The sequence below is a fragment of the Lepidothrix coronata genome, unplaced genomic scaffold (assembly GCF_001604755.1).
Source record: "Lepidothrix coronata isolate B3197 unplaced genomic scaffold, Lepidothrix_coronata-1.0 Scaffold142, whole genome shotgun sequence".
NCBI classification, from domain to species: Eukaryota; Metazoa; Chordata; class Aves; order Passeriformes; family Pipridae; genus Lepidothrix; species Lepidothrix coronata.
Window position 1 is genome coordinate 1,938,137 of NW_016690322.1, and position 11,017 is coordinate 1,949,153.

An 11,017-nucleotide genomic window follows, 5' to 3' on the forward strand; every position below is an offset into this window, starting at 1 on the left:
CTGTGGGCCAATGGGCGGGGGCGGAAGCGCGGGGGCGGGGCCGGGCGGTGCGCGCGCGCCCCGCACCGCCCCTTCCCGCCGCCGCCGCCGCAGTGTGTGGGGCGCGTGTGCGCCGCGCCCGCCGCTCCCGCCCCGCGCCCCCGCCACCCGCCGCCCCCGGCACCCCGACCCTCCGCCGAGGTAAAGGGGCAGCGGGGACGGCAAGGAGGAGGGGGGGGGAGGGGGAGGCGCGCCCTGGGGCGGGAGGCCGGGGGACCGCGGCACGTGGCGGGTCCCGCCCGCCGCGCACGTGTGCGGAGCGGGGGGGGGCCCAGCCCGCGCTCCCCGGGGTGGGTGGTTGGGGCCGTGCCCGTATTCCCCCCGCCCCTCCTTGGTGCCCCGTCCCCGTTCCCCTCTCCCCGTCCTGGCCTTCTCAGCCGACCTCCCTCTCTCTGGTTTCCCCGCAGCCCCCACCGCCCCCCCCCAGCACCGCCATGGCCGACGAGCTCGACTTCACCACGGGCGATGCCGGCGCCTCCTCCACCTACCCCATGCAGTGCTCAGCGCTGCGCAAGAACGGCTTCGTGGTGCTCAAGGGGCGCCCCTGCAAGATCGTGGAGATGTCCACCTCCAAGACGGGCAAGCACGGCCACGCCAAGGTGAGCGCTGGGCCCGCAGTCTGTGTTCCCGGCCGGCTGGCAGGGATGGGTGTAGCGTTTCATTTGGCTCTCTGACTTTGCCTTCCTCGCAGCGGCGTCTCGCGTGTCTCGTCGCTCCAGAACTGGCTCATGGGTTTCCAGTCATGTAAAGGAGGAACGGTTGAGGACGGGGGCGGGGGGGTAGGGTTAGTTCTTTTTCTCCCAACTTTAACGCGTTAACGCTTTTTGAAAAAAAACCCAAACAAACCAACAACAGAAGAAGGTTTAACGCTGATAGTGACAAAACCAGTTTCTGTAATGGGGGTAGAGTAAGTTCTGGAAGGGGGGCTGATGAAATCACTAGGGCGTGGTTGGACTGTGCTGTCGCTACCCACCACAGCACTTTTGTGTCTGCCCGTGCCGGCACTCTCACTGTTGTAGTGCCAGACTAGAAGGGCCCGTGCCGTGTTACATAATCCGGAGGGCTCCGCGGACACTCAGTACTCCCTGGGCCTGCTCTGGCCCTGTTTTGCTGCCTTTGCCTCGCAGCTCTTTCCTTTTCCCAGCACTGGGAGAGGAGTGCCTTCCCCCTCCTCTGTCTCAGCAGGGCCGTTCTCAGCCACTCTCTGGGGCTGCTGCCTGAGCAGTTGGCTCGTGCAGCTGTCCAGAGCTTGGAGCAAAGCTGGAATCCCCCCTCATTCATTCAGCCACTCTTCAAGCTGGATATGTGAAAGTTTAGAGACAAGTCTGTTATAAGCACAGACTAATGAGATTTTTAAGTTTCCGCAACCTTGTGTGATATGTGTAGGTGGGTAGAGTATTTGGGATTTGTCAAAGCTAGAGTATACCAAGCTCTTGCCAGTTTTTTCCTTTCTCCTTCCCTTTTTTAAATAGATACAATTTTCTTAAATACAGAAATGTGTAGAGGACTCAAGAAGAGCTGGTTAAACTGGCCATGTAAGCTCCAGCTGCAGTGGGCAGTGCAACTGGCAAAAGGGAGATGGGGGCTGCTGTGATCTCTCTGCATGACCACCACTTTTCCCCACCCCTTTTACCTCTGCATTGTCAGCGACACTGTTGTGTTTCTCAGAACAGCTAGAACTTGAAATGCACATTTTCTTAACCTCTGCACGCCCTGAGCTTACTGCTGTAAATCTACAGAAGGCAGTGAAAGACAACAGTGATCTTGTTCTCATGTAGGGTTTCTGTAGTGTTCTTTTGAAGGGATCAAGAGGCCTCCTCTCAGTGTGAGGGATGTTTCATACCACAAGCAAAAGGTCTAGGTGGAATCTGGGATTGCACATGATCTCTTAGAAAGCTGTGTGAAACCAGCTATCTTAGGTGCCATACGGCAGTGGCACGTTGCTTCTGTAGGACCAACAGTAACTGAAGTTAGTTTTCTACTCTTACAGGTCCACTTGGTTGGTATTGATATCTTCACTGGTAAAAAATATGAAGATATTTGCCCATCGACTCATAACATGGATGTTCCAAATATCAAGAGGAATGATTACCAGGTGAGTTAACAGTTATAAGGGGCTTTATACTCTTAATACCACATGTAAATTCTCTTTATCCCCAAATTTGCCTCTCAATAAAGTACTGTTGTTAGAATTAATAGAACTTGCTTTTCCAGACATCTCATACCTAAACTCATAGCATTTACTGAATTGTTAAGACTGTCAAAACTCACTGATAAAGAGGGAGCTCCTTAGTGTATCAACAGCCTCATCTTACAGTAGTAATCTTTAAACGTGACAGGTAATAGACATAATTCATAACCGTGTTTTTTAACTGTTGTTATAAGGTCACTTCTGTGTTCTTTGTGATACTGGCATCCTTTAAAATATGGAGAGAGGTTATCCCTGCTGCCAGTTATTATTAGTTAAAGGATAGTCAAGCTCTCACTTTAGGTAAATATGAATCAAAGCATATATTGTCATTTATAATTTTGCTCTTACATAGGGTAGATGAATCCCCAAACAGTCTTAAACTATATCTGATGCCAGTTCTAACTTGCTACAGTGTTTTCTCCTCCTCATGTGGAGCTGGCTTTAGCTGATATCAAATAATTTTGGTGCTCCTGAAGTCTGCACTGAAATACCTGTATGAAGGGAGCTCAGCAGGCTTCTGTAATGCCTTCTGTGTGGTATGGATAGTGAGCTTTTAAAAGCAGCACAGTTCAGGTTGAGTTGTAGTCTGTTCAGTATAGTCCTATTGTACTGGGAATAGTTCTGGTCGGGAGTTAATACATCCACATCATCTGGAAAGCTGCAGATGATTGACAAAGCCCAAATCCAGTGCTTTAACACCTCTTCAAAACAGCTGATGCTGTTGGAACATAGTGTGACCAGCTTGTCTTAGGGCTCAGACCTTCCAAGAAATTCTTAATGTTACCTTGGTGGTCTTTCTCCGTTTCTTGGGTTCATATTGCTACTGAAATTCCTGCTATTTCTCAGACTTGTTAGGGTAGCCTTTGGATTTACTGTTACATGTTCCCCATTCCCCAGCCTGCTCTGTCAAAATAGCCATTCCCCTTAGCTCAGGCTTTTGGTTGGGCTGAAAACAGCATTACAGAAGTGGTCAATGACTTGGTGGATGTTAAATGTAAATGACAGTATCTCACTGTAGAAATGCAGGTGTGGAGGTGTACAGTTATCCTGATGTGTACTTTGTACACTTCACACAAGCAGTGCTGTTCAGTGAACACTGTTCCAGTTATTGTTTCACAGATAAAGCTGAACCAGTGACCTGGAAGCAGTACATTTCCTAAATCACAAGGGTGGGTTTTGCAGTGCCCAACATAGTAGGAAGTAACCCAGCAGGTTTCTGTTGGTTCTTGACAGCAGACTGGCCTTTGCTACAGTTGCCCTAAGTCAGCCCACTAAACTTATTAAAAACTGACTTACAGAAGGTTCTTAACTGTTACAAACACAATACTAAAGAACTATTGTAACAGGTAGAGTTCACTGCTTTCTGCTTACCTTCAGCTACTACCTGTTAGTGACTGCTGATGTTAAACTTCCTAAAAGTAGCTTTCTCTTCATAGCTGATAGGCATTCAGGATGGGTATCTCTCCCTGCTGACGGAAAGTGGTGAAGTTCGTGAGGATCTAAAGTTGCCAGAAGGGGATCTTGGCAAAGAAATAGAAGGAAAATTCAATGCCAATGAAGATGTGCAGGTGAGTATGGAGGGCAGACAAGAACAGTTATGGCTAATTCCTCTTGATGATGCAATGAGGAAGTCTTATTCGGGTATTGACCACTTGTACCTCTTTGTGAAGAGGGGGTTAGAGGGGTGGGAATTCACCCATTGAGATGTAGAAGGACTTTCGTAGTGGAGTACTCAAAAGAGATGGGATAGATACTAAAATGTGAAAGTCTGTAGCTTCTAAGAGCACTTCCTGTGGCATGGTCTGGAGCTCACCTCTGTGTCTTCTCTTCCAGATTTCTGTCATAAGTGCAATGAATGAAGAATGTGCTGTAGCCATAAAGCCTTGCAAGTAAAGAAGATCGCCAGGCTCGGGCAACTGCTCAGGTCTGGACAAACCACAGATCTATAAATTTGGTTCTTATTGTCACCAAAGCTCTGGCCTTCACAAGCAACCTCATTTCCTTTTTGAATTGTTAAAAAGCAGTGCTGGATTCTGGATTAGTGTTGCAGGCTAACTGGCAGTTTTCAAAATCACTGAGATTTTAATTCCTTAATTGTAACTATTTTAACATTCCTGTGGGTTTCAGCTATGGATCTAAGAAACCAATCAGGTGTTACTAGTGGATATATTTTTATTTGCTTGAGCAAAACAGTGTTTGTCTGTATGAACAGACAAAATACAGTATTCAGGGGCTTTTAGATAAGCTGGTAGGTATCTAGGATTATAAAGTGACCTAGAGCACAAATAGTATTTTTCTTGACATCTTTAGGTAGAACTGACAATAAAAGTAGCCTTTTTTTTTTCTTTTTTTTAAAGCTTAAGTACTTTGTGGATTGGGACTCTTGCAGAACTGTAGGTGCCAATCACAACTTTTAGACCAAGAAACTCAAGTGATCAGAAATGCCAGCTGGCTTGACCAAGCCCCGGTGGCCATGTGCAACTTAACTGTATTACCTCTGTTTTCTTCTTTGCCAACTTGTTGGCTTATTGTAATGATAAAATGGTTTTAAAAAAAAAAGCCTACCTGTAGTTTAGGCAGGCAATTGGAATATTGGGTAGATAAGACATAGATAGGTCAAGGGGACACAAAGGTGAGAATGGATGTTAAAGCTATAGACTTTCACTCGAGGCCTTTGTCAGACTTGAAAAATAAAATAGAAAAATGCAGTTCAATTGCTTTCCTTTATTATATTTATCTTAAAACTATAAAAGGGTGACAAACTCCATGGGAATCTGTTGCAGTGCTTCCAGCTTTAGGTTTTAACCTTCAGGTTCAGACCATATTTTTGTAGCACAGGGACCACATGTTTTTCAAAAAGTGGGACAAACTGTAGCATTGAGCCTAAACTAAATGCATGTGATTCTTTTTAAGAAAAAAATAAAACTATTGTATTTTCAAAATATAAACTTGACAGACGATACCGAACAACCATGGCTTAACTATAAAAGTAAAACACTTGCTACCTAGTTAGGAAAGCTGGCTCCTGTCCTAGAGAGTTCTGAGTCATAGCAACACGCCTGCATGCCTCTAACTATATAGTAGCTTAACAAGGCTTCACAGCAATAGTTATGGAAGGATAATTAGCCTGCTCCTGTTTAAGGCGTTCAGCTTGAATTCTAAGACTTGGTGACTCTTCACGAGTGGGAAACTTCCTTAGTCCATGGCTCAGACCTCTCTTCACAGTTGATAAATCGTTCCATGAACTTGCCTTAATCTTCAGTGGCTGGTGGAGGATGACACGTAAGCTCGTGGCTTGCTGCCCCAGACAGCACGCACAACTCGCACCACTGGCAGCAAGAGTCAGGCTTCTCGCTGCTCTCAGCTGCTTCAAATGTGTTCAGCTTCATAGTTTGTACTCTCTAGTCCCCGAAGGGCTCGTGGCAACTGTCCTGAACTGCCCTTGGACACACCATGGCAGGGCTTAGCAAATGCAGGTGGCAAAAACATGCGTTTCCCACAGACTCCTCGCGCCAGGGAGAGCAGTACCAGTGATGGTAAAGACAGCAATAAATACACTCTGGTAATAAAGCACAGTTACCTGGGACACCTGGCAGAAGCAGGACCTGCCTCATGCTCTCGCCTAGCACAATACATGTTGCAGGTGAACTCTGTAAATAGCACCTTGACTGAAATGGCAAAGCTGCTCTTAGAAGAAGCTGTAGATTGTAATGCCTTCAGAATAGTTCTGAAGCGTGTGTGGAATAGGTGAGGCTACTCTGCACTATGCTCATTCCTGCCTCTCCATTGGGCTGGTACCTGGAAGACAGGCTTTGTTGGCTTTGGAGGTGACTAAAAGCACTGATGATTGTGCTGACAGCAATTTGAGCTGTGTGGTGTCACGTGGGAGGTCATAGGTTGCTATATCAAACTAATGCAAGTTCTAATGCTGTCACCATATTACAAATACTTCTAATATGCTTGAAAACTACAAGACTTGAATTTGTCCTTGTTCTTGGTAGTGTTTTAGTCTACTTTCAGATGCCTGCCTATCCTCACAAACCTTGTTGGAAGACAGGTATTTGATGCCACTAGCTCACAATCTGAGCAGTTACTCAGACTAAGCTCTCTGGGACCAGGGCTGGTTTTAGTCCTGTTCCTACAAGCGGGGTTCAGGCCTGACTGGAGTTTTCAAGTAATACAGCAATCTAAAGATAGAGGTTTTATGACCTCCAGCTTGCTAGAAGAGCCCTCCTTGGGCCTTTCAGACATCCTTCTATTGCAACCTTCAGTTCTGCAAGATTTAAATGGTTAAGTACTTCATTATAGGTTTGTTCTTATATACTTAGTTGTCTTTTGTGAAGCACTTCAGACACCATGGAAGTGCAAAGCATCATGCATGAAGCTTCCCATAAGATAATACATAAGCATGTCTTAAGCATAATCTCCAAGTTTCAGTAAGGTTAAAAGTTGCTTCTAAACTAGAACATGTATTTGAGGCATTTTTTTTTTCCAAACCGAGATGTTTCAGTTTCCTGTCAGAATCGTTGCAACAAACTTTGTTTGTGATCAGTAATCCATAGAGGTGTGTATTTTTAAGATCCATAACCAAGTGCTTAGGGAAGTTCTTTCATAGCTTTGCTTAAAAACAAATCTTACCAGTGTATTTGTTCTGTATTACTGTCTTAACACTTAAATTGTGTCAAAATCATAAAGTATAAACTTCTGATAGCTGATGGCAATTGCTTAAAGGCTGTGAACACAGGGAGGTGATGAGAGGTGTTTCCACTCTAAATGCATTTTTTTATGGCTCCTGTTCATTGAGTTTCTCTTACTACTTTACACAATTGGAAAGACTGCAGTGTTTCCTGCCTCAAATGTTGGCAAATAATACTTTGAGATTTCAATAGGTCCTTCTAATTTTTGCTTACAATGGTGGTTTTTCAACTGGGCTCTTGCTGGTTGAGCCATGTTCTCAGGGCTGTTTTTTTTAAGAAGTTAGCTGAAGTTCATTGTTTCTCTTGCAGGTTTTTGTAATCCACAGTGTACCCAGAAACGGTGCACGGTCTGTAGTTTCACAATGCAGATAATTTTACGTAATCTGTAAAGAAGTCAAGTTTGTTGACAGTTCAAACTCTTATGGTTGCTGCAGGTCAGTCTCACAGAACTCAAAATTCAATAAATCCCACTTTTTTTCCTTTTTTTTTTATTTTATTTGGTTGAGTAATTAGAATGTAGTTTGTTACAGTAGAACTAAATTCAGGCTATTAAAAGAACCTTGCTAAGGATATTTTGAGTATCCACTGGGAATGTTGTGAAGGTGTGGATCCTGGAGGCGTGGTGGAGCGATCAGCATGGAATGAGGGGGTCGGGAGCCTCTCCAGCACCTGCAGCCCGGCCCTACAGGATTTGGCACCTGAGAGTGACTTGGTTTGTGAACTCCAAGGAACTGTTTGCTGTGCTTTGCTGTATCGCAGAAACCCTTGTTGTCCTGTGCTGTCTGTTGTAAGCAAACCTGTCTTCTCTGAGGGAAAAGGGGAGCAACGGCCACAGCTGGAGTTACGGATCATGGGACAATCCAAACCCTGCTCCCGGCCGGAGCGGCTCCCGCGGCTCTCTTTTGGAAGCTTGTGTTCTCAACACCATGGAAACGATCAGGGGAAAAGAGATTTGTACCTGTGTGTTTTGCTCCAGAAATAATAATAATAAAGGTGTCAGTGCTGTGGGGAGGCTGGTGCTGGTTACACTGAATGGGGCCGCGCGGGGGGCTCCGGCAGCCCGTTCCCTGGGGTGGGGGGTGGAGGGGGAGATGCGCGGCTGCGAGAGGAGCGCGCGCGCGTGCCCGCCCCGCGGGAATAGTGCCGGGAATTCCATGTGGGATCCCGTTCCCGGCGCCGCCATGTCCCCGGGAGCGCCCCCGCCTCCCGGCGTGCCGCGCGCGCCGGCGCGGTGACGTCACCGCCGGCGCTATAAAAGCGCCGTTCGGCCTCGGCCACTTCCTTTCAGCGGGAGCGGCGGGGCGGGAGCGCCATGGCGCCGGTGAGGGGAGGCGGCGAGGGGGCCGCGGGGGAGCTGGGGGGCGGGCGGGGGGTCGGCGGCTGGCCCGGTGACAAGCGTGGGTCTCCCCGAGGGGGCTTTGAGTGGGGGGCGGCCGGGGGTAGGCGGCTGCAGTGAGCGTCGCTCGCCGGGAGGTGGCGCTCCCGCTGCCCTGTCCCCCCTGCTCCGTGTTCCCCTTCCTAAGCCATGTGTGACCCCCTATGCCGTGTGTGTCCCCTCCCTTTCCCTCTTCGTGTGTCCCCCACTCCTCCCAGTGTGTCCTCCGACAGTGTGTCCACCCATCCCTCCCCTGCCGTGTGTCCCCCTCCGCCCTGAGTGTCCCCCTCTCCCACCCTGTGTCCCCCCACTGCCGTGTGCCCCCTTTCTCCACAGTGTGTCCCCCATCGTGTGTCCTACTCTGCCGTGAGTACCCCCTTCTCCATCGTGTGTCCTTATCCCTCCTCTGCCACGTCCCTTCCGTGCCGTGTGTCCCCACCACCCCTTTGCTCGGATAAAAGCCTTCTCTGGCACGGTTTCTTAATGTTGGTTGTTTGGGGTTTTTTTGTGTGTGTGTTTGTCTGTTTGTTTTAGCAAAAAGACAGAAAGTCTAAAAAGTCCACCTGGAAGTTTTGCCTTGACCTGACCCATCCTGTTGAAGATGGAATTTTTGATTCAGGGAATTTTGTAAGTCGTGCTTTTGCTTGTACTTGTGACAGCTAGTATAATTAGTATAATTAAAGCCTTATTACAGTAGCTGAGTTATACCTGAAAAGCTACATTCTTGATTAGTAAGATCAGCAGCTGTCCTTTAAATTATCAGCACTTTTAAAAAGTTATTTGGCTTTAGTTGTCTTTTATAGACAGCATAGTTCATACCTGTCCATGAATAGAAGTGTTTAAAATTCTGTTTTAGCAAGGGAGTGATATTTTATAATGACATGCTCTAAAATCTTTCTGCATTGTAAATACTTCTGTGAGGACATGAGTAAACGGTGGTTTTTAATGTTGCTGCATGACTAGGGTCCCTTCCCTAGTTCATACCTAGGGTGCCATTCCCTAGTGTTCTCTTTCTTTGGTGTTGAAACAGGAACAGTTCCTAAAGGAGAAGGTTAAGGTCAATGGTAAAACTGGGAACTTGGGCAACACTGTTCACATTGAACGTCTGAAGAACAAGATCACGGTGACATCCGAGAAGCAATTTTCCAAAAGGTTGGCATGGGTTTCCTTCTGTTGTGTTTGTGATAGAGAGTTTTGAACTATTTTATGTTGAACATAAAATCATAGAGTTGTTAATGTTGGAGAAGATTCTCAGGATCATCGAGTCAAATCATAAAGCTAACACTGCCAAGTCCACCACTAAATCATGTCCCTAAAATAGCCATTAATATTCATTTCCTGCTTGCAAAAGGGATTTCAATTAGTGCACTTCTGATACTTAGAGAGGTGTCAGCTCTAACCTTCATAGCACTTGTAAATATTAGTGAAATATGTAATTAAAACAGATTTATCATATTAGATATTTTAAAGACTGCTTTTTAAAACTAAAGGCTTGGTTGCAAATTAAGCTCACTCTAAGCATATTAATACAAATACTCTGAATAGGTCTTTGGGAAGTGTATCAAGGGAAGATGGACCTTTAACAGGGTGGCTGTTTGATTATTTAATTGGTTGTATTAAAGTGTGTGTGTGTGTGTGTGTGTGTGAGATATGTGTTGTTGTAAAGACCCCCATAAGTTAAATGAGGCCTTAAAGTGCTAATTTTGTTAGGACACAACAGATGAGTGCACTTATCAGAGGTACAGATCCTTCCCTCCATCCCCCCTTTGTTTGCTGATACAGATGCACCAGAATCTGTTACATTGAACCAAGGTTTAGAATCAGTTCTCAAGACCAAGGCTTAAAACCACTTCCCAATGCTTTTCAGTTACTGGCATTTTGCTGTTTAGTCAAAAAACAACAAATAATAAATTATTGCATATCTATAACAAAAACTTGCTTTTATTACCTGTTACACAGAATAATCTTCTGTTTCTGGGTGTGATCAGTGTGTCTTGGGTGGAGTGCAGACAGCAGCAAGGGTTGTTCAGAGAGAAAGTTCTGACATGAAATTCCTGTTTTCAAGGTACCTCAAATACCTCACAAAGAAGTACCTCAAGAAGAACAACCTGCGGGACTGGCTCCGTGTTGTGGCGTCGGACAAGGAGACGTATGAGCTGCGCTACTTCCAGATCAGCCAGGATGAGGAAGGATCAGAGTCTGAGGAATAATGGAATCCTGGCCTTATGCTCAACACAGAGTACAAAAGACTAGAACATCTATTTATAAGAACACTTAACTTATTGGTGAATAAAGATCTTGTACCCTGTTTGACAGAGCATGGTTAGTTTTCTAGTATTTTTCTTTAATCAAAAAGCAGCTCTGGGGAATGGTTTGGTTTGCAATTTTCCTTCCATTGCCAGAAATCAGCTGGTCACTTGGCACCAGTGAGAGTCACAGTGGGAGAATACTGAGCCCTTTGCCCAACACACCTGTGGGACAGTTAGATCAGTTTTTAATCATATTGGTACAAATAATCCTGGAGCTTTTTGTGACTGAAAGTACCAGCTCCTGCTAATTTATGTGGAGCTAATGGCATAATATTTAATAAAAGCTTACTTTTAATTATTTTAGTTAAAAAACAGGCTTACAAATTGCACATTTTTTTTTCTGTGTGATTTACCTAATTCATTAGTTGGTTGTAGTATTCCTGTGTATAACCACAAGTCAAACTCT

The 11,017-nt window shown here is 45.9% G+C and overlaps 2 protein-coding genes across 3 annotated transcripts; both read left to right on the forward strand.

Moving 5' to 3' along the window:
* Positions 1 to 406: 406 nt before the first annotated feature.
* On the forward strand, positions 407 to 7,938 carry EIF5A2 (eukaryotic translation initiation factor 5A2). 2 transcript variants are annotated; one of them, XM_017827722.1, is made up of 5 exons: positions 447 to 638; positions 2,030 to 2,134; positions 3,667 to 3,798; positions 4,064 to 4,154; positions 7,237 to 7,938. In XM_017827722.1, exons 1-4 carry the CDS (start codon positions 474 to 476, stop codon positions 4,121 to 4,123), a joined length of 462 nt encoding a protein of 153 aa, XP_017683211.1. In that variant the 5' UTR covers positions 447 to 473; the 3' UTR covers positions 4,124 to 4,154; positions 7,237 to 7,938. The 2 variants fall into 2 exon arrangements, with proteins under 2 accessions (XP_017683212.1, XP_017683211.1); XM_017827723.1 differs by having other exon boundaries at positions 407 to 638; positions 4,064 to 7,937.
* Positions 7,939 to 8,179: 241 nt separating this feature from the next.
* RPL22L1 (ribosomal protein L22 like 1) lies at positions 8,180 to 10,622 on the forward strand. The gene is made up of 4 exons (XM_017827791.1): positions 8,180 to 8,248; positions 8,837 to 8,929; positions 9,333 to 9,454; positions 10,368 to 10,622. The coding sequence occupies exons 1-4, from the start codon at positions 8,240 to 8,242 to the stop codon at positions 10,510 to 10,512; spliced, it is 369 nt and encodes a 122-aa protein (XP_017683280.1). The 5' UTR covers positions 8,180 to 8,239; the 3' UTR covers positions 10,513 to 10,622.
* Positions 10,623 to 11,017: the final 395 nt, after the last annotated feature.

Excerpts from the sequence above, each read along its gene's own strand:
- EIF5A2 (XM_017827723.1), top strand. The coding sequence starts at position 474 with ATGGCCGACGAGCTCGACTTCACCACGGGCGATGCCGGCGCCTCCTCC. Across the intron at positions 639-2,029 it reads GCAAGCACGGCCACGCCAAG|GTCCACTTGGTTGGTATTGA; the intron begins GTGAGCGCTGGG and ends CTACTCTTACAG. Across the intron at positions 3,799-4,063 it reads ATGCCAATGAAGATGTGCAG|ATTTCTGTCATAAGTGCAAT; the intron begins GTGAGTATGGAG and ends CTTCTCTTCCAG.
- RPL22L1 (XM_017827791.1), top strand. Across the intron at positions 8,930-9,332 it reads TTTTTGATTCAGGGAATTTT|GAACAGTTCCTAAAGGAGAA; the intron begins GTAAGTCGTGCT and ends GTGTTGAAACAG. Across the intron at positions 9,455-10,367 it reads GAGAAGCAATTTTCCAAAAG|GTACCTCAAATACCTCACAA; the intron begins GTTGGCATGGGT and ends CCTGTTTTCAAG.